Here is a 21,084-nt window from a genome sequence, read left to right as displayed (position 1 = left end):
AGCAATCGTCAAAGAAAAGGTCCTTTTCACTTAACTGAAACTTAGTCTGTTCTTGAGAGACTACTATGTCAGTGGTTCTCAAACCTTTTCATGTGAAGGACCCCCAAAATTATATTAATTTGGCCACGGACAAACGTTTGCTTTGAAAATACATATATTCAAAGATTTGCACACATTTTCACGAGTTTCTCAAAAATAGCAGATCTAACTGTGAGCTTGTATATCTGCTATGTTTCACTGGTTAAAGCATTCAATAATTCTAGGCCTAAATTAAACCTAGTAGTGTGACTATGATGATCTCACACATATAGTGTCTTTGCGATACAGACAATCTATTGCAGTGTCACTATTGTGACACTGCATTCAATTAAAGTCCTGTCATGCCCTTCATTAAGCACTCATCATGCACCTGTCGTTTCAGTGTTCCAGTGGCATACTTTAGAGTAGACTTTCTCATCAACATAGAATACCTGTTCAACTGTAAACCACAAATATTGAATGTATCTTGCAAAAAAAAAAAAAAAAAAAAATAGCCTGTAGAACTCGATCCTCTCCTGTCACACAGTAACAGTAACACAGTAATACATCAATCTCTATATTAGTCATAGGGAGTATATTAAAATAAGAAACACACTCACCTTTACAGCTAAGTGGCCCTTTTGCCATAGAAGCACTGACTGTACTGATAAGAATACATGATTGAAATCCCAAACACACCAAGCTGTATGTTTGTTTGTTTGTTTCCTTTATTTATTCAGGGGAGCCCATTGAGAGCAAGCTCTCTTTTTCAAGGACACCCCGATTACAGCATAAAAACAATACAGCAATGAACAAAACAGCAAACAATTGATTCAAAATATAACAACATACAACATCAGAGATACACATAAACAGTTTTTACATAAAGCTCATTATGTAGAGTGTCCTCAAGCATCACTTTAAATGCCTCTAGTGAGACCAATCGAGATAGTTTGAATGAGTCCTGAAGCTTTTCCCATTTGTGTGGAGCATAGTGCATAAAGGCAGTCTTTACTGGCTCACTGTTCATACGAGGACAGGTATATCTAATGTGCGCCTGTGCGCGTGTTGATTGTCCAGTGACTTTTAGATCTAAAAGTGAGGATAGGTACAGAGGAAGTTTACCACACAAGGCCTTATAAATAAATGTAATGTAATGCCACATGCCATATAGCATAGAGTGGATGACTTCCCAGTCTCCATGCAGGCTTTCTTCAGAAAGTTCTGTCATCCAAATTTTTGGCATGCTGTTATAGGCAAAAAAAAAAAAAAAAAAGATCTATAATTAAATACTATAATTACTATCGCAGTGGAATAGACACTACAGCATATTAGTAGTCCATTATGCATTTAGGGCAAGGCCTACAGTATGTGTTTCTGGTCAAATTATTGACCACTTGTGTTTTTTACATCCATGGGAAAAAATTAAATGTAGATGAAAATGTCCATCACAAGATTGCATGGTGAAGATGCATGGCCCCTGCCTGCAATACATGCAATACAATACATATTGGTAAAATCTCACTAGCATCAAAGAGTATATTTATTTACAGAGGAAGGGGTTGAGGACAGGGACAGAGAATGCTACTACTGAACGGAGGTGTTCAAAGATATGGTCTACTGAGCACAGTTGTATTTTGAGGCCAGATATTCTTTTAGCTTAGTTTTGGGTTTGGGTAGGGAACTATATCTCTGGTCCATCGCGTCTCCTCCCGGAGACGCTCTGACAGACCCGTCGGCAAATGGCTAGACCCGAGTATCTCAGCCCCTCCGAGCGCTCAACATCAGTCAAAATAAACAAAACTGTTTCACTACTCACCAAACCAAAGGTAGTTTTGCGCTGTTGAAAGTCTATTATCCGCGGTGGTGAACCCCTCAGCACCCCACCTACTCTGTAAAATACATTATTTTTGTCATGAAATAAAACGCACCCACCTCGAGCCACCTAGCGGCCACCGCAGATACAATGGTTCATAACCCGGAAATAAGCGGCGGTCGAGTTGGATGCACTTATTTCATGCCAAAAATTGTGTATTTTGTAGAGAGGGTGGGGTGCTGAGGGGTTCACCACCGCGGAGAATAGACTTTCAACAACGCAAAACTACCTTTGGTTTGGTGAGTAGTGAAACAGTTTTGTTTATTTTGACTGATGTTGAGCGCTCGGAGGGGCTGAGATACTCAGGTCTAGCCATTTCCCGACGGGTCTGTCAGAGCGTCACCGGGAGGAGACGCGATGGACCAGAGCTAAGGGAACTACATCTTTTACATAGTTTTTTGTCCTTTGAAACCACTTGTGATCTTCTCCAGTTTTATCACTGGAATAAATGTGTTTATTCCTTAATTTACTTGTCTGTCGAGAGGATATTGTATAATTTGTTAATCTATTGTAATACCAGTAAGACTCCCTAATCGGGAGATAAGTAACTGTCAGGTCGCCTAGACAAACTTTAGAAGGCAATGGTAGGCAATCAGGAGGGAATATGGGAAATGGGACAGATCCATGTTGATAACTGACTTTAGAGATACTGTGTACCGCTTTGCATGATTTTAGGGTAAAATCTGTAGCAGTAGTGTCCAAAAATGTGTTTTGTAAAAATCGGCCTGATGGTGGTGCTAGATGGGACAGATGCATGTTGATGACATGACTGTAGAGATACTGCATGTACCGCTTTGCGTGATTTTAGGGCAAAATCTGTAGGAGCAGTGTCCATGGTGGCGCTAGAAGAGGGCCATGTGAGAAATGAAGGTTGTGGTTTGGCAGCCAAGGAGTATGTGTGCAAAGTTTGGTATGGATCGGGGCAAAGGTGGCGGAGATATGAGTAGGGGGAAAATGTGACGTGACATGACAGACAGACAGACAGACAGACAGACAGACAGACAGACAGACAGACAGACAGACAGACAGACAGACAGACAGACAGACAGACAGACAGACAGACAGACAGACAGACAGACAGACAGACAGACAGACAGACCGACCGACCGACCGACCGACCGACCGACCGACAGACAGCCGGTAGAGGTTTTGAGAGTAACTTCGACCTGACGGTCGCAATCAACTACACATATTCATACAATTTATTTCATGGAGAATATCGACTACTCATATTTATTATTTCATGGAGGAACTTTCAAATTCATATAGCTTTTAGTGTCTTGTTTTTATGATGTTTTCTCTAATTCTTTGTCCCTGGTATTTTATTTTAAAATACAATTATTGCTCATGGGTGGTATGGCCGCTTTTTGAGCTGGAGAGAAGGGGAGAGCCCTTTTGCTGGACAAACACTCTTGCAATGATTAATCTGAATAAAGAGCTTTAACCTTTTAACCTGCAATGTTTGTGTTTTATGACTGTACTTTAACCAGAAGAACCTCCCATGTCATGTGATCTCTGAGGACATTCTACTAAAACTTAACTCAGTCTGTTTGTCAGACAGTCTGCTGTAAAATGGACCAGAGTCAGGATCAGTTGTGCTGTTTCATCTGTCTGGATCTACTGAGGGATCCAGTGAGTCTTCCCTGTGGACACAACTACTGCAGTAGGTGTATCGAGGGCTACTGGAATGATCAAAGAGGGAGATTCAGCTGTCCACAGTGCAGAGAGACGTTCAGGCCAAGACCAGTTCTGAAGAAAAACACCATGTTGGCTGAGGTGGTGGAGAGCCTGAAGAAGACAGGACTCCAAGGTGCTCCTCCTGATCACTGCTATGCTGGACCTGGAGATGTGGCCTGTGATCCCTGCACCGGGAGAAAACAGAGAAAAAAAGCTCTGAAGACTTGTCTTCAGTGTCGGGTCTCTTACTGTGACTTTCACCTCCAGCCTCACTATCGATTCCCTGCCTTTAAGAAACACGAGTTGGTCAAAGCTTCCGGCGAGCTTCTGCAGAACATCTGCTCCCGTCACGATGAAGTGAAGAAGCTTTTCTGTCGCACTGATCAGCAGTGTGTCTGTTATCTGTGCTCCATGGAGGAACACAAAGGCCACGATATGATCTCAGCCGCAACAGAAAGGACTGAGAGACAGAAAGAGCTTGATATGAGCCATCAGAACATCCAGCAGAGACTCCAGGAGAAAGAGAAAGACGTGAAGACGCTTCACCAGGAGGTGGAGTCCATGAACCACCGTGCTGACAGAGCAGTGGAGAACATTGACGCCACCTTTACTGAGCTCATCTCTTCCATCGAGGAAACAAGGTCTGAGGTGAGAAATCTGATCAGGAATCAGCAGGAACGTGAAGTGGGCCGTGCTGAAGACGCGAGGAGGCGCGTGGAGCAAGAGGTCACTGAACTGAGGAGGAGACGTGCTGAACTGGAGCAGATCTCACACACAGAGGATCACATCCATTTTCTACAGCGTTTCACCTCCCTGCCAGCCGTCAGTGAATCTATGCAGCCAGTCAGCAGCAATGTTCATCCTCTGAGCTACTTTGGAGACGTGTTTTTGGAGATGATTAATAAAGGCCTGACAGCATGTTTTAATGTCATATATTTTACGTTTGTTATTTTGTATTATCCAGCTATTACTTTTTTAGCATTGCTGTCATTTATCTTTTGTTTGTTATGGCTTGTGCATGTGCTCGACCTTGAGCCTGACGATCAGCCCGTCGCTAAAGTAGCATTTACTGTAGCAGGTTGTATTGGACTTTTAGTTTTTATTGTGTGTTATAAGTCAGGGCCAGCATCTATTGAATATGCATTTAAAGCATTTGACTATGTGATGGTCCACCACGGTGGTTGTAACTCAGAAGATAGAGCTGGTGGCCAATGATCAGTGAGTCGGCGGTCCACTTCCCGGCTCCTCCCGTCCACGAGACGAAGTGTCCTTGGGCAAGACACTGAACCCCACGTTGCCTCCAATGAGTCGGTCGGTGTCAGCTTGCCACCATTGGTGTGTGAATGTGAGAAGTGAGGACGCTGGCGTCGAATGTTTCGCCACTTCACTTCCCAATGTATGAATGAATGGACCATTTAAAGCGATTTGAGTTCGCAACTTTCTTAGAAAAGCGCTATAAAAATGCAATCTATTATTATGGCGGCGACGCATGCGCAGTACAGGTCGCGGTATTAGCTTTCTCCAAATTTGGGCACTGTCAGCATGCAGGTGTATCAGACTGACATCGGACAGACAGACATTCGGTCGTTTACTATTTAGGATTTGTCCACTGATCCCATTTGAGGATATGTTCTGCCACGATTTGTGTATTTAAAATGTTTCAAAAATGTAAAAAAAAAAAAAAAAAAATTTGATTGCGACTGTACCGTAGGTCCTAGTTAACTATGAAAACCGGCACATCCTGTCTGTACATCCTTCCTTCGGTATATATGTGTATATATATATATATATATATATATATATATATATATATATATATATATATCATGCTGATGATGACGTCACCAAGAATGCTGGTACCTGCTTGGCTATGGAAAACAGATGTGCGACAGATACATCAAACTCAGTACTTGCGCACTCTGCCATACATGGCCACGAGTTCACAAGGAGCAAGTTGGCACCACGACCTCGACACCATCACCTTGAGTGATGGTGTTGCGTAAACATTAATGGATGGTAGCTGGTGTGTGGGATGTGACCTACTGTATCCCTATTCCAGGGGTTTTCAAAGTGGGTGACGGGGCACCCTGGGGTGCCGTAACGGCAGTCCAGGGGTGCCGCGAGATCATTTGATAATATTTGGAATTGATTTTGACACTTGAAAAAATATTTAGTATCATTTTAAACTTGAAGTACAAAGTTATTTTCAGTCAGTTCTAACCAAAATGGCTATTATCTCAACGTTTTCCTTGCAACATAATCACTAAAATATCGTCACTGACGGGCAGAAACCTCGTATCTCCAAGTTTCAAATGTGTGCGTCTTTTGGTAAAGCAATAAGGCCATGCTTCATCATACAAGACTGTCGCACAAAACTAGTGAAAACAGCCAATCTACAAGCACACAATGCCTCACGATGCGAGGCGTTGTGTGCTTGTAGATCTGCTGTTTTCACTAGTTTTTTACATTTCATAGATGATAAATACAAAACTAACGGTTTTGGACATACAAGGTTTCCACCCGACAACGACAATATGCTATAAATATAAGGTGCTGGGAGTGAAAATTATAATGTAGGGGTGCCTCGGATTAAAAAAAATATTTATGGGGTGCCCTGAGACAAAAAAGTTTGGGAACCCCTGCATTAAACTCTCAAAGACAGTGATCTGCTCTAGCACAGGTATTTGAGCGCTGAGTTTGTCTCAGAGGTATAAGCTTACAGTACATGTTATCCACGAAAAGATTCCATCCGTCTCAAATATCCTCTCAAGCAGCTTAGAGTTTTAATATGCCAGAGACAGATAATATTATATTATCAAGATCTAAAAGTGTGAGACTGATTAAAGGATCTATTGTAAATATGTAAATGTTGTTAATGTTGTTGTGATTTGTATTTTGCTATGTCGTACTGTACATTGCAGGGTGCAAATATAATGCGAATGAACTGATAATTAAGTTGTTTCGTTTACCTGACTGTCTGACTGCCTGTATGCCGAAGACAAATATCCATTTTATGTAAAATTTGATGGACAATAACATTTTCTTATCTTACCTACCCTCTCCAACTATGATGATGATCTCACACATAATGTATTTGTGAGCACAGACAATCTAGTGCATTGTTGCTATTGTGACACTGCACTAGACTGCACATTCAATAAAAATCCTGTCATGCCCTTCATTAATCACTCATCATGCACCTATCGTTTCAGTGTTTCAGTGGCATACTTTTGAGAGGATTTTACTATGAGGTGTTCAAGATGGTCTATTGAGCACAGTTGTATTTTGAGGTGAGCTATTAGGTTTGGGGTCTTGGTAGGGAGTTGAGATATTTAATGTTTTTGTCCTCTGAAACCACTCGTGAGCTCCTTTAGTTTTATCAATGGAATACATTTGTTTAATCTTTATTTTATTTGTGTTTTGAGAAGATATTATAACTTTAATCTATTTGACTATCAACTAGTTGTATACATACATAGAATCTTTCAAATTATTTATTTTTGTGTATTTATGATGTAAACATGTGATGTAAACCCACACATAGTGTGGGTTTGATATTCCATGCGAAAAACAATAACCGATTTGTTTTAAATAATAATCGGAATAAATATTAAAAATGAATTCATACACTTGTTGAATTAAAGGTATGGTAAGCTATTGTTGATGTTGTTATTAAATAAGTGTTTAATAGCTTAATATTGCCATGCTAATCATAGAGTATTTGTTCAGTAACAGGAGTCACCCCGTCTCTCCAGTTCTTTAGTAAAAAGAAAATGTATCGTGTCGTGATACCAATTTTATCCAATCAGACAAGAGAACTCAAACACACATAATGGACAAGTGAAATTGGAAGTGATGACACAAAGAAATTACCAAACAAAATTGGAACTGGAAAACTATAAAATTAAAGCTGAAATGGCTACTTTCTCCTAATTTGCTGAAATAAATAATTTAGTAAATTGTATTACTGATCAAACACTCTGTAGCAATTATTATATCAGAACATAGAGGTATCAAAAAGGTACCAAAAATCACACCACCCGCTGTGGGTGTTGTGGTTTTGACCTCCCCCTCGATGTGTATAAACTAAACTTGCACTCGCTGACCCTTTCCACAGCAACTCCATCAATGACGAAAGGCACATGACCTCTCTTCTCTTCAGTCTCCTGAAGTCCACAATAGGCTCCCTGGTCTAGTTAACATTGAGGGAGAGGCTGTTCTCCTGTGTTCTCAAGTGCCAGTGAACTTTACTGTACTTTATGTGTTTACTCTATTATTGCGACCGTCAGGTCGCATTTACTACCAAAACACCACCGGCTGTCCGTCCGTCCGTCCGTCAGTCAGTCAGTCAGTCAGTCAGTCAGTCAGTCAGTCAGTCAGTCAGTCCGTCCGTCACACGTCACACTTTTGCCCTGCTCATATCTCCGCAACCGTTGCCCCGATCCATGCCAAATTTTGCACACATACTCCTTGCCTGCCAAATCACAACCTCCACCCATCAATTCACACATGACCCTCTTCTAGCGCCACCCTGAGACCGATTCTTGCAAAACACATTTTTGGCTCCTACAATTTTTGCCCCAATGCGAGGTTTTCACCTCAGGACAATATCCTACTTGCTTCTGTAGCCTACAACTCTTTTTCTTTTTTAATTGGGTGGCGGGCCCACCAAAGAAATCAGATATTTGTTTCAGAGCCATGCTGTAAAAAACTACCGATAACAGCCCTAAAAAGACGGCAGGTCTCACTAGCTGAAGAGAGAAAATTCTTCATGCCTATATACTGCTAAAAGTAAACAGCTGGCCTCAAGCAACTGATCAGATAGGGAAATCAGTAGCACTCGTCAAGAGGGGCAATAGAGTGTCTTCTCAATCCGGTAAGCATTTCAAAATAAAAGTTTTTTTTTTCTTCCCCGGAGCGGTGGCGGCCCGGGCCCTAATGCGACTGCATCGGCTGCTTCTTCCCCTAGAGCTCCGCCCCTGGGTGGGAGTGGGTTCCAGTAAAAGCCCTGTCACTCCAGGTGCGTTCTTTTGCTTTATGGTGAATTCCAGGAGGTTGGCATTGCCATATCTAAGGGGGCGGGAGGGAACATGGGGTTTGACAAGGTCAGAGAGGTAACAGGGAGCCAGCTTGTTGAGGGCCTTGTAGGTGGTGATCAGTATTTTGAGGTCGATTCTCTATTTTACTGGGAGCCAATGGAGGTCGTGGAGAACTGGGGTGATGTGGTCTCTTGATCGGGTTTTGGTGAGGAGATTTCTTTTCCTGTGTGCCTTATAGCTTGGCCCCATTATCGCTGCTTGCAGCTATATTCCTTTTAGTTGACCATGAAAATGTACCTTTTTCTATTTGTCTGTCTGTCTGTCTGTCTGTCTGTCTGTCTGTCTGTCTGTCTGTCTGTAAGGGCAAAGGTTTGCACGTTGACTTTAAATTTCATGAACCAATGAAAAGCCTAGATGTTTTGGCTCAACAGTGGTGCTGTGATGGCACGTGTTCATTCATTGGTGGAGGAGGGATTATGTTTGCTCTTGTTTTGATCTGGAACATCAGACTGTCTCTACCAGAGCGTACTGAAGCATACCAGAATCTGAGGCCAATGATTGCGTTATATGTTGGTGATCAAAAACATGCAGCCACCACACACACACACACACACACACACACACACACACACACACACACACACACCCACAAACACACACACACACACACACACACACACACACACACACACACACACACACACACACACACACACACACACACACACACACCCACAAACACACACACACACACACACACACACACACACACACACACACACACACCCACAAACACACACACACACACACACACACACACACACACACACACACACACACACACACACACACACACACACACACACACACACACACACACACACACACACACACACACACACACACACACACACACACACACACACACACACACACACAGTGTCCTCGTTTTGAACACTATGTGTCATATTATGTGATAATCGTATCATACTGTAGATGTATCAAGTTGAGGAAATGTCACACTTTTGCCCCACTCATATCTATGCCACTGTTGGCCCTATCAATGGGCTCTTATTATCATCATTAGAAACAGGGCGATGTAGGCCAATTTAATCATTTTCGTCACAGCTAACTAACCTGATTTAAAAGTGGCACATGTGATGTAACAGATATGTCAGCAGCGGCGTGCGTCAATTGGGTATGGCAGGGGTATGCAGTTGCAGCTGCCATACCCTGGGTCCAGGGGGAAGATAAAAGTTACTTTTAAAAATAAATCCATGAATGTCTCTTTGTCTATCTGTGCGGGTTATTATGTTGGTAAATTACAGTAAAATAACTACACAAATGCAAAATGTAACGAAATGGTCACTTTAACAAGGTATTATAATTATATTTTAGGTATATATAATTATATATTATATGTACTTAAAGGGGAAGACCACCCATTTTCAATATTGAACTATGTCATTAATATACCTTAGAGGAGTTGTGTGGAAATAGAAAAAAAGTTCTCCCCCTTCTGAAGATAGATTTTGGGGTTTGTATTGTAAAGTACAACTTGATGACATCACACTGTTGTACTTTACAATACAAACCCCAAAATCAATCCTCCAGTTCTAGGCAACGCAGAAGGGGGGGGAACTTTTTTTCTATTTCCACACAACTCTAAGTTATATTAATGACATAGTTCAATATTGAAAATGGGTGGTCTTCCCCTTTAAATGTTAAATGTAAATAAATATATCATGCCTGTTGCTAAGGTATGGCAACATGACTGGTGTCTTGCACGCACAACTTTGTGTCGGGGGAACCACAGTGTCAGGCGTTATAGACAGACATACAGACAGAGATACGGTCAAGCTGTGACCGTTCACATACTAAACTGCGACCTATGGTCGCTAATACAAACCTGTGTGTGTGTGTGTGTGTGTGTGTGTGTGTGTGTGTGTGTGTGTGTGTGTGTGTGTGTGTGTGTGTGTGTACAGTATGTGTGTGTGTGCACGCACGTCGAGGGATGATTTAGTTAGAGAATAATGTCTCTGTAAACTGAGAACAACCATGCTGCCTGCACGAAGAGTGGGCACCTAAATATTGTGTGCACATCAATCAATTAAAAGTGGCTACTTCCCCCTCAATTAAAAGCAATGACACACACACACACACACACACACACACACACACACACACACACACACACACACACACACACACACACACACACACACACACACCTTGCGATGCAATGCAATGCGTTGTGAGCTTGTAGATCTGAGATTTTCAAATAGCCTAGGGCTAAAGTGGTTAATGTATGTTTTGTAATATTATAATTTATATCTGCCAAGTAACTAGTAACTACAGTTTTCAAATAAATTTAGTGGGGTAAAAGTACAATATTTAGATCTGAGATGTAGTGGAGTAGAAGTAAAAGTACTGAAAACTGGAAATAGTCAAGTACAAATAGCTGAAATGTGACCTTAAGTACAGGAAAAACAAGTCATTTGGGGGGGTGAACTATTCCTTTAAACAAGCTATAGCATAGTGCAATAATTGTAAACAATGAGAGTTAATTATTAACACGTTGCAAGCCGCGGCAGAACCCTCTGAACAGAGGTAGCGCCGAAGAAATAAGCCATTTATTTACAAACATGTTTTAAAAAAACAAAGCCCACATGATAACAACACGTAATGGAGTGCTCGACACAGCGTACACATTCATCCTGCAGAGGTCGGCGATCTTACTTTGGCGAGGCGGAGGGGAGATCAATTCCATTCGTTTACGTGCGGCGAAGCAGGGAAAGGAGCGATAGAGAAGCGGCGCCCGAACGTGATTGAAACCGCGATCCACGAACAGAGACAAAGACCAGCCATCTTGTTTGAGCTTCTTGTTGATTTTCAACACTGGGGAGAGGATGAGGCTCCTCCTGGCCAGCCATCCATCCAGAATGTGAGTCAACGGCGTGGCCTGCTGGATATTAGGAGTATCACACCCAGCACCAGAAAATGACTGTCAGAGCATATTAACCGTTTCAGATCGCTCCAAAAAGACACAGAGAAGAATTTCCGATGTTTTTTTTTTTTATTATTATAATTTATATCAAAAGTCCGGGAATAGACGTGTGGCTGATGAGACCCAGTAGGAAGTCCGAGGGAGTACGGCCAGGCTTAGAAGGTGTTAATTATTATATTTTTTCTTATTATAATGTTGTTTATTCCTTTGTTTTGTTTGAGGATTTCACGGCTGGATAAACCAGTCACACTCATCTCCAATACAGATTGAGGTTTTCCTGCCCCCTCATAGGTATCATGCCCAGAACATAATATACACAGGTATTACCTTGCACATGCCCCAAAGCTCCAGCTCTGTCTGTAGGTGATTGGTTGTTTGCCAGTGCGAGGGAGCAGGTGCAGGTATTTAGCCAGCACAGACAACAGAGCTGCTGAAGAAAAGAAGTAACATATATTAAGTGTAAGAACCAGCACAATTCAAGTAGGAGAGACAAGACGTGGAGAATGGGTGTTATGAAGTGCTTTATGTTGCCCTATTGGGCATAGGCTCACAGGTAAAGTACTAACTTTCTTTTTGTCTTAACTTATAAAAAAACTAAATACTAATATCACATTTTGATATCATTATGTAGCCTACAAGGAAAATGTACATTTCACTGACACATGGTCTTTCTTTATGTTTACATTTTCAGACAGCAGCTCACGGTATGTTCCTTTTTGCATAAATTCCACTGTATCATTGTCAAATAATAGAGACAGATATGATATCATAGATTGTTTTTGCGTTCTCAATATTAAGTGCTAATTGTTTAATAGTTATGAACACAGTAATGAACACATTTTTGTGTATCAACTACACTACAATGGAAGACAATATACCTGACACCTGTGCACACAAAGCAGGGCTGGATCTAGGCATAGACAAGGGGGGGCAATGCCCCCCTAAATGCCCTGTCTGCCCCACCATACATGATGGCATGCAAACATCTAAAATCTCAAAAATATTAAACTATTTGAAATGTTATGCTACAACTAGGTAGATGGATACATTGGATAGATAAACTGATAAGATATTAGAGAGAGAGAGAGAGAGAGAGAGAGAGAGAGAGAGAGAGAGAGAGAGAGAGAGAGAGAGAGAGAGAGAGAGAGAGATAGGTGTTAAACGTGTGCCAAAATGCTTAGTTTTCTATGAATTTCGGGTGTTTTAGGGGGTTTGTCTGACCATTTTTTTTACCTCCCTATCATTTCTTCCTGCCCCACCTAGTGCTAAAGGCTAGATCCGGCCCTGACACAAAGGCACAATCTTGTACAGCCTGACACACATACTGCAGGCACTGGTTCATGTCAGGTTATGGCCTACATTTGTGATCGGAATCATTGGTCTCATACATCATAATGCTTGTCATAATAATTACAAACAGTTATGAAACAAAACAAAATAATGCAGGTGTTGGCATCAAATGAAGCAATTGAATGAAAACAGACAAATTGTTTATATTGCCAAAATTGCTTTTGATCTCCTCATTAATGAATCATGTCATTTCACAGTTTTCCAATCAGAATTATGGGAATCGTCATCAGAAAGCATGATTGTGTCATGGACAGAGTACTCTGGAGCCACCGCATACAACGTCTCCGCTGCACCAACAAACTCGCCAGACAACACTACTACCTATGCAACGTATGGTCCCAATGTTGTGATGGGCTCCCTGCACGATCTCGTCCCAGACAGCACCTATATCGTTACGGTCGAAGCTCTGGGTGACATTACGGGCTGCACTCCCACTTACTGCCCAAGTCAATATCCACTAATCAGAAGCACTTTGGAGGCCAGCACTTTGGAGGCTTCCACAGGTGAGTTACAGTGGTGGCTTTGTCTATAACAAAGAGTGTTATTAGAAAGTTAGACAACTAACTACTGTAGTTTTACAATTTAGAGTTAGAGAGTTTTGGGTAGAAAACAGGAATAGTAGAGAATAGCACAACATTGGGGCTTACGTAGGTTTGGATCGTCTGTGTATTTCTACTACAGTTTTAGAGGTGCTCTAAGAGACATTTAATGTACTGTATGTGCACAGTTCTCACCTCTTCACATGCCTCGAATACCCAGCTCATATCCATTGCTGTAAATGTAGAAGGAAGGCACTTTTGTGTACAGTAGAGGCCTTTAAAATGGATTCAAGTTGTCTTCAGCTTTCAGGCAACTGTATAGACAGGAACATTTTACTGTTCACGCAGAGATTTGTCCAAATTCAGCCAGAGGTATATTATGAAATATCGTTGCCCTTATTTTCTGCATACAGTACTGTACCTCTCGTGCAATGCAAGGTGCCTGGTTACGTTTTCTATTATGGGCATTTACTAAATGTTTTTCTTCTTCCCACATGTTTTTTTCATCAGAACTAATTGTGTGCATTAACTGTCTTTAGCTCCCAAGGTGATGGATCCTATGGGGCTGTTAAGTATGACATCATTTTGTAGGCAGAGGAGAATTTCTGCCCCCAGTTTCCGTGAATCTTTTTACTATTTTTACTATTTACACATTTTTCTTCTCTTTGTTGTTGAAAGGAAAGTGTTAGAATTATACTTTAGTCGTTATTTTTTAGTCGTTGTTTTTTGAAATAGCGAGGGACAGAAAATGCTCTGGGGGCAGATTCTCCTCTGCCTACAAAATGATGTCACGGCTTAAAAGCCCCATTGACGTAGTGAAGGCAAAAGACAGCACAACCTTGATAGTGGCGTTCACCAGGGTCCCCGGGGCCACTGGGTTCATCATACGCATTGAGAACAACGCTGGCTTCTTCCGCGAAGACCATGTGACCTCCTCGCCTGCACAGCTGGGATCCCTTGAACCGTACACCGCATACTCACTCAGCATCATGTCTAAGAACGCTGATGGCCGCAGCCAGCCGTCCACCTCTGTGGAAGGAAAGACAGGTACTGTTATGCCTCATGTAGTTTTAAAAACATATTTTATGGACAGGGGGGATATAATAAATAGGGCATTCACGAATAGTGTTTTTTTTTTGTATTCGAATTATTCGACTTCAAAGTATTCGAATGGTCGAATTTTCAACAGGACTGGCCAAACTGTCAAATATTAAGTAAACAAGAGGCGAACATTGTGGAAATAGACGATCTACATGCTCACAACGCCTCGTGTTGCGAGGCGTTGTGAGCATGTAGATCTGCTATTTTCACAATGTTTATCTGCGGAACCGAGTCACATTAAATGTAATACCTACAATTCCAAGTGCTTGTCAGGGTGGGGGTCCCCAGTTCAAATATGTTTATTTTGGGGGTCACAGCCTAAAAAGGTTTGAGAAACCCTGGTATAGAGCATTAACAAATTCATCCACCAGGGCCATTGACAACTCATTCTTATGACTTCCTATCTAGCCAAGCTTTATAAACAATATATATATTTTTTTTAAGAGAAAACAAAACAAAAAAACAAGACTTAGGTGAACAACGTCGAATAGTGATTTTGATATTCGAATATTCGAATATTTGGTGAATGCCCTAGGACATAATGTAGAAAATAACTGTCTTTTTTTTTTCTATAATTTTTATCCCACGATTTTGCAACCCATTTTTTCACCCAGTGCCAATTGCCTATGTAATCCTGGGCTCTGCTCTCCCTCTGCCGCGCCTGGGGAGACAACGGACTGACATCATGCTTCCTTCAATGCATGAGTAGTCCAAGTTGTTTCTTTTCACCTGACAGGGGGGATTTTCCCCGGGATGGACGTAGCGCGTGGAAGGAACACGTTATTCCAACCAGTTCCTTTCCCCTCCATCAAGCGCCCCGGCTGGCCAGGGGGAGGCATTATTGAGACCTGGATTACTGCATGTTTTTGTGAGGGTATCAACCCTAGGAGACACGGGGAGAACATGCAAACTCCACACAGAAAGGCCCTATCGCCGACCCCACCTAGGGTGTGGGCGCTGATGACGTGGAGGGAGAAACACGCCCCCAGCACCCACAGCGTCCGCCAGCGGGAATCGAACACAGGACCTTCTAGCTGTGAGGCGAAGCGCTAACCACTGCGCCACCGTGCCCCCTAAAAAAAGAAAATAACTGTCTGAGGGCTTGTTTCAAGCAGAAATGTGTTACGCGTTCACTGAGAAAAAAAAAAAGAAAAAAGATTGCCACCTAGCCTTCCACCTCCCTTGTTATCTGATCTTCCTTATTGTCTAAAATTAGCACAAAAGAATATAGGTCCCAAGTAACCTGCTCTAAGGTCAACATTGGTTTGATCCACTTATGATATAACTGACATATATACATGTGACCTATATATACAGTATATTAGGCCTTTTCTGTATTAGTTGTAACTTTATCTGACCTCAGTATGCAAAACACAAAAAGCTGACCTCCTCCTGACAATGCATGCTGTTTACAACAGCTCCTGGTTGTCTTTCTCAATTCATTTCAGAGAAACAAGAAAGCCCAGTATTTGAACAAAGTTATTTTTATATACAGTGACAGTAAATGGAACAACATAAGCATTTCAAGCCCTACCTGTGACTGCAGTGTAAAAACCCAAGTGTTCATTTAACTCAGTTACACATGGATAAATGAACACAGAGAATGTTCCTCTGTGATGAATCTCACTGTCACTAAATGATAAACGATTAACTGATCATCATGCATCCATCCCTTTGGACCTTAAAGGAGTATTTCACCCCCAGAATGACTTGTTTTCTATTGATTAGTCATGCCATGGAGAGTAGAGTTCAATAATATTTTTTTGTTTTTTGTCCCCAAAGCTCCAGCTTTGGGGACAATTCATTTCGTTGTACTGTGAAGGGGTCAGTGACGTGACGCCCCAAAAAACATGTTTTTAAAAAAACTTTAAATAGCAGGCATAAAAATTATTTACTTTTGTTCTACTCACTCTCAACTTTATGGAAACACATTTTGTTTTTAGATATTTTATTGGAATCAGACTTTATTGAGCAGTTTGTTGTACTTGTGCCTAAAACCGTCATCTGGTGTGACATGACAATAATTGTTCATAAAATGAAAATGGAGTACACCTTTCTTAAGTTACTCACTTTATCAAAGTCCTTTATCATAACTAACCTGTGATCCACTATAGTTTTGTGAAAATTAATTGAATCTGTATATTTTTTTCATAATCAACACTCTGTGTGAGGCCCATGTTGTCGATCTTTCAACATATTTTAATTTTATTCTGACAAAAACTTTCTTTAAAATTACACAAATATTTGTGACTCTTCCTGATACTATTTTCTATGTAAACCATACACATTTTTTCGGTTTCATCATTAATAAAGGTATGATTTCTCACTATTTGGAATGTCACACCAGATGACTTAGTGTCACACCAGATGACCATATCTTCATGTGTCAAAGCAAACTGTGTTTTAACCTACCTATTAGTGAGTACTGAACTTTACTGATTGATTAAACAATTACCCAGGAAAAACAGCAACAGTAAAATTGCTTTAACATTAAATAACATGGCCTTAATATTTCTGAACAGGATAGTATTGTTGGGCCTTAACATAGGATAACAAAGAATTGTAGTAGTAGATGGATGATGAGGATGTGCACAGGAATGCTACGCACACCTAAGTCTTCTGCCGGCCCACGGCAGAAGGATCTTAAAGAGACAATAAGGTGCATAGCCACACTGGGAGCCAAGGCAACATTTTATTAACACCAATTATTGGAAACAACTCAGCATTCAGGTGTATTACTTTTTTCCGAAGCCTCCTGAACTTGAACACAGCATTTTGAGTTGAACAAATTTATTTACGAATCATGTCGTTACACCACATCTCCACTAGCTAAAGAGTGCTGGGTTGTGCAACTCCGAAAATAGCTGATCTACAAGCTCTCGCAGCACAATGCGTTGAGAGCTTGTAGATCAGCTATTTTCGCTATGTTTGTCTCGGGTCCTACTTAACCTCATTGTCCAGTCCAGTGAGTGAAAGTACAAAAGTATTAGATTAGATTAGAATAGACATTTAGACTGCATTGTACATCAGCCAGTCACATTTGGTGAGGGTATAGACATTTAGACTGTATTGTACATCAGCCAGTCACATTTGGTGAGGGTAGCAAACCGTTTGCCCTGTTGCGGTTCTGCTATGCCACAGACAACTTCCTGCTCTTAATTAATTAATCTTGTATCAATTTAGTTGGCCAGAATTAATTTATATGTTCTTTAAAAAAATGTATTTTGTTGTCTATATTTGCTATGCTAAAGTGTGGTGGTTGAGCTAGCAGGACCTAGACTGTTTGCAAGCAAGCTATGTGCAATGTGCAATTTGTCCAAATTAATCAATTTATTTGAATTGTGCTAAATCTATAACTAGTAGTCCTACTTTTTTTCCTTCTTTTTTTTTGTTTTGCTGTATCCAAGTAAGGATAAGAACAGCTATGGTTTTGTTTATGCCCTTCCTCCATATCCATTCATTCATCACTATACAGTATGTTTGTGTATTTTGGAAATAATAAAATCACATTTTCTGTACCACCCATTTTCTGTTGTCAAGTGTCTTATATTAACTGCTTATAACGGATAGTTATTATAAAGTGTTACCACAATATAAGGTTTAGGTTTCTGTGAAGGGGTTTCTGCTCTGTCTGATGAATTTGCTGTATCACCGAATGAAGCTAAATTAAATTATGTAAACATGTTTAAAGCGTTGTTTTAAACATGTTAAAATGTTTTAAATGGACAAAAGAAACATGGGACTTGTTATTTATTGTTATGTCTGTAGGAAAATACAGTATATATCATCTGGTGTGACAATCAAGTCATCTGGCGTGACAAGCAGATATGTCACACCAGATGACGAAGTGTCACACCAGATGACGTTTTCTGCATTTAGGACTACCTTGAGGCTACCAGGTACACATTAGCATGCTAACAACATGCTAGCTATAACAAAACAACCTAGATTTACATGTAATTATGACCAAAGTTTCAAATAACTTTTGCTTTATTAATGAAAAAGGTGTCACACCAGATGACATCCAGAAGTGCCACACTTGTCAAAGTTTCAACAAGATGGCATTTCATGAAAATGTTAACATCATAACTCACCTCAGACACCTGTCTTGCAGTTGTGCTGGGAGTGCTGAATAGCCTTACAGAAGAAGGACCTCTCTAGCCCAGTAGGTGTCCAAATTATTGCCTGTTTAATTTTTCCAAACTAGTGTCACTCCAGATGATTTTGGTTTGGGGGACAAAATCTTTTTGATCAGAAATGACTGAAAACATTATGCTTGGACTTTGAAAAGATATAGGCTCACAAATAGACATTTTTTTTTGCCTAAATTCATTTTTAAATGAATTTTAGCAATTCTTTTTCTTAGTTTTATTCAAGTTCCCACTTTGAGAAACAAGGTCGGGACAGTCACACCAGATGACATTTACCATGTTTGGTTGAAGATTCTGAAGAAATGAGGAATGAAATGTTTTAATCTTGAGTAAGTTCACATAAAGCTTAATGTCCTGCACAATATTCAGAAGGTTTTTGACAAATATATTTTTTATTTATACATGTTTGACACCGAGGACAGCGAAAACGCTACGTCACGTCACCCACCCGAAGGTGCTTGTATGTGTACTGTACTTTGGAAATGAGTTGATCGTTGACAATGAAACTGTGCCTGTACCTGTACTGTATTGTTACAATGACAAATAAACTCTAATCTAATAATCAGCTCTGTCTGTAGGTGATTGGTTGTTTGCCAGAGGGAGGGGGCAGGTGCAGGTATTTTAGCCAGCACAGACAACAGAGCTGCTGAAGAAAAGAAGTAACATAATATTACATGTAAGAACCAGCACAATTCAAACAGGAGAGACAAGACGTGGAGAATGGGTGTTATGAAGTGCTTTATGATTTTTGCCCTATTGGGCATAGGCTCACAGGTAAAGTAATAACTTTCTTTTTGTCTTAATTTATATAAAAAATACTAATATCACATTTTGATATCGTTATGTAGCCTACAAGGAAATGTACATTTCACTGACACGTGATCTTTCTTTATGTTTACATTTTCAGACAGCAGCTATAGGTATGTTCCTTTTTGCATAAATTCCACTGTATCATTGTCAAATAATAGAGACAGATATGGTATCATAGATTGTTTTTGCGTTCTCAATATTATAATTGTTTAATAGTTATGAACACAGTAATGAACACATTTTTGTGTATCAACTACACTACAATGGAAGACAATATACCTGACACCTGTGCACACAGCAGGGCTGGATCTAGGCATAGACAAGGGGGGGCAATGCCCCCCTAAATGCCCTGTCTGCCCCACCATACATGATGGCATGCAAACATCTAAAATCTCAAAAATATTAAACTATTTGAAATGTTATGCTACAACTAGGTAGATGGATACATTGGATAGATAAACTGATAAGATATTAGAGAGAGAGAGAGAGAGAGAGAGAGAGAGAGAGAGAGAGAGAGAAGAGAGAGAGAGAGAGAGAGAGATAGGTGTTTAATGTGTTATAGGTACAAGTGTGCCAAAATGCTTAGTTTTCTATGCATTTCGGGTGTTTTAGGGGGTTTGTCTGCCCATTCTTTTTCCGCCCACGGCGTGGGCTGGAGGTGACCCTCCCTATCCTTTCTTCCTGCCCCACCTAGTGCTAAAGGCTAGATCCGGCCCTGACACAAAGGCACAATCTTGATCTTGATCAAGATTGTGCCTACATGATCCTACATTTGTGATCGGAATCATCGGTCTCATACATCATATTGCTTGACATAATAGGCTAATTACAAACATAGTTATGAAACAAAAATTATGCAGGCGTTGGCATCAAACGAAGCAACTGAATGAAAACAGACAAATTGTTTATTTTGCCAAAATTTGCTTTTGATCTCCTCATAAATGAATTATGTCATTTTTCAGTTTTCGAAACAGGAGTATGGGAATCGGCATCAGAAAGCATGAGTGTGACATGGAAAAAGTACTCGGGAGCATTCAACGTCACCGAATACAACGTCACCGCTGCACCAACAAACTCGCCACTCACCATTATTTCCAATGCAACGTTTGCTCCCAATGTTGTGATGGGCTCCCTGAACAACCTCACCGCCAACAGCCAGTATACCATTAGCATCGAAGCTCTGGGGGACATTACGGGCAGCGGTCGCAGGCGTCGCAGCAGTCAAGGTCCACCAATCAGAAGGACTTTGGAGGTCAGCACTTTTAATGCTTCCACAGGTGAGTTACAGTGGTGGCTTTGTCTAATAACAAAGAGTGTTATTAGAAACATAGACAACTAACTACTGTAGATTTACAATTTAGAGTTAGAGAGTTTTGGGTAGAAAACAGGAATAGCAGAGAATAGCATAACATTGGGGCTTACGTAGGTTTGGATCGTCTGTGTATTTCTACTACAGTTTTAGAGGTGCTCTAAACTTAGAGACATTTAATGTACTGTATGTGCACAGTTCTCACCT

At 40.7% G+C, this 21,084-nt stretch overlaps 2 protein-coding genes across 2 annotated transcripts in view; both read left to right on the top strand.

The window, feature by feature from the left end:
- Window positions 1-3,466: 3,466 nt before the first annotated feature.
- LOC308283145 (E3 ubiquitin/ISG15 ligase TRIM25-like) lies at window positions 3,467-5,194 on the top strand (the record flags this gene model as incomplete). Its single annotated transcript, XM_080723526.1, has 1 exon — window positions 3,467-5,194. One exon carries the CDS (start codon window positions 3,467-3,469, stop codon window positions 4,784-4,786), a length of 1,320 nt encoding a protein of 439 aa, XP_080579652.1. The 3' UTR covers window positions 4,787-5,194.
- A 9,097-nt stretch (window positions 5,195-14,291) lies between these two features.
- The window catches only part of LOC308283144 (fibronectin type III domain-containing protein 7-like), a gene marked incomplete at both ends in the record, with an annotated part of 28,756 nt that continues 21,963 nt past the window's right edge, over window positions 14,292-21,084 (top strand). Inside the window, 2 exons of the mRNA XM_080723525.1 lie at window positions 14,292-14,553; window positions 20,531-20,845. Coding sequence (XP_080579651.1) covers window positions 14,292-14,553; window positions 20,531-20,845 — 577 coding nt within the window. The remainder of the gene's footprint in view (window positions 14,554-20,530; window positions 20,846-21,084) is intronic.

Source organism: Nannobrachium achirus (assembly GCF_963921795.1).
Source record: "Nannobrachium achirus genome assembly, chromosome: 4".
Lineage (NCBI taxonomy): Eukaryota > Metazoa > Chordata > Actinopteri > Myctophiformes > Myctophidae > Nannobrachium > Nannobrachium achirus.
Note: the sequence above shows the minus strand (reverse complement) of the source record. Positions and strands in the feature narration are given on the sequence as shown.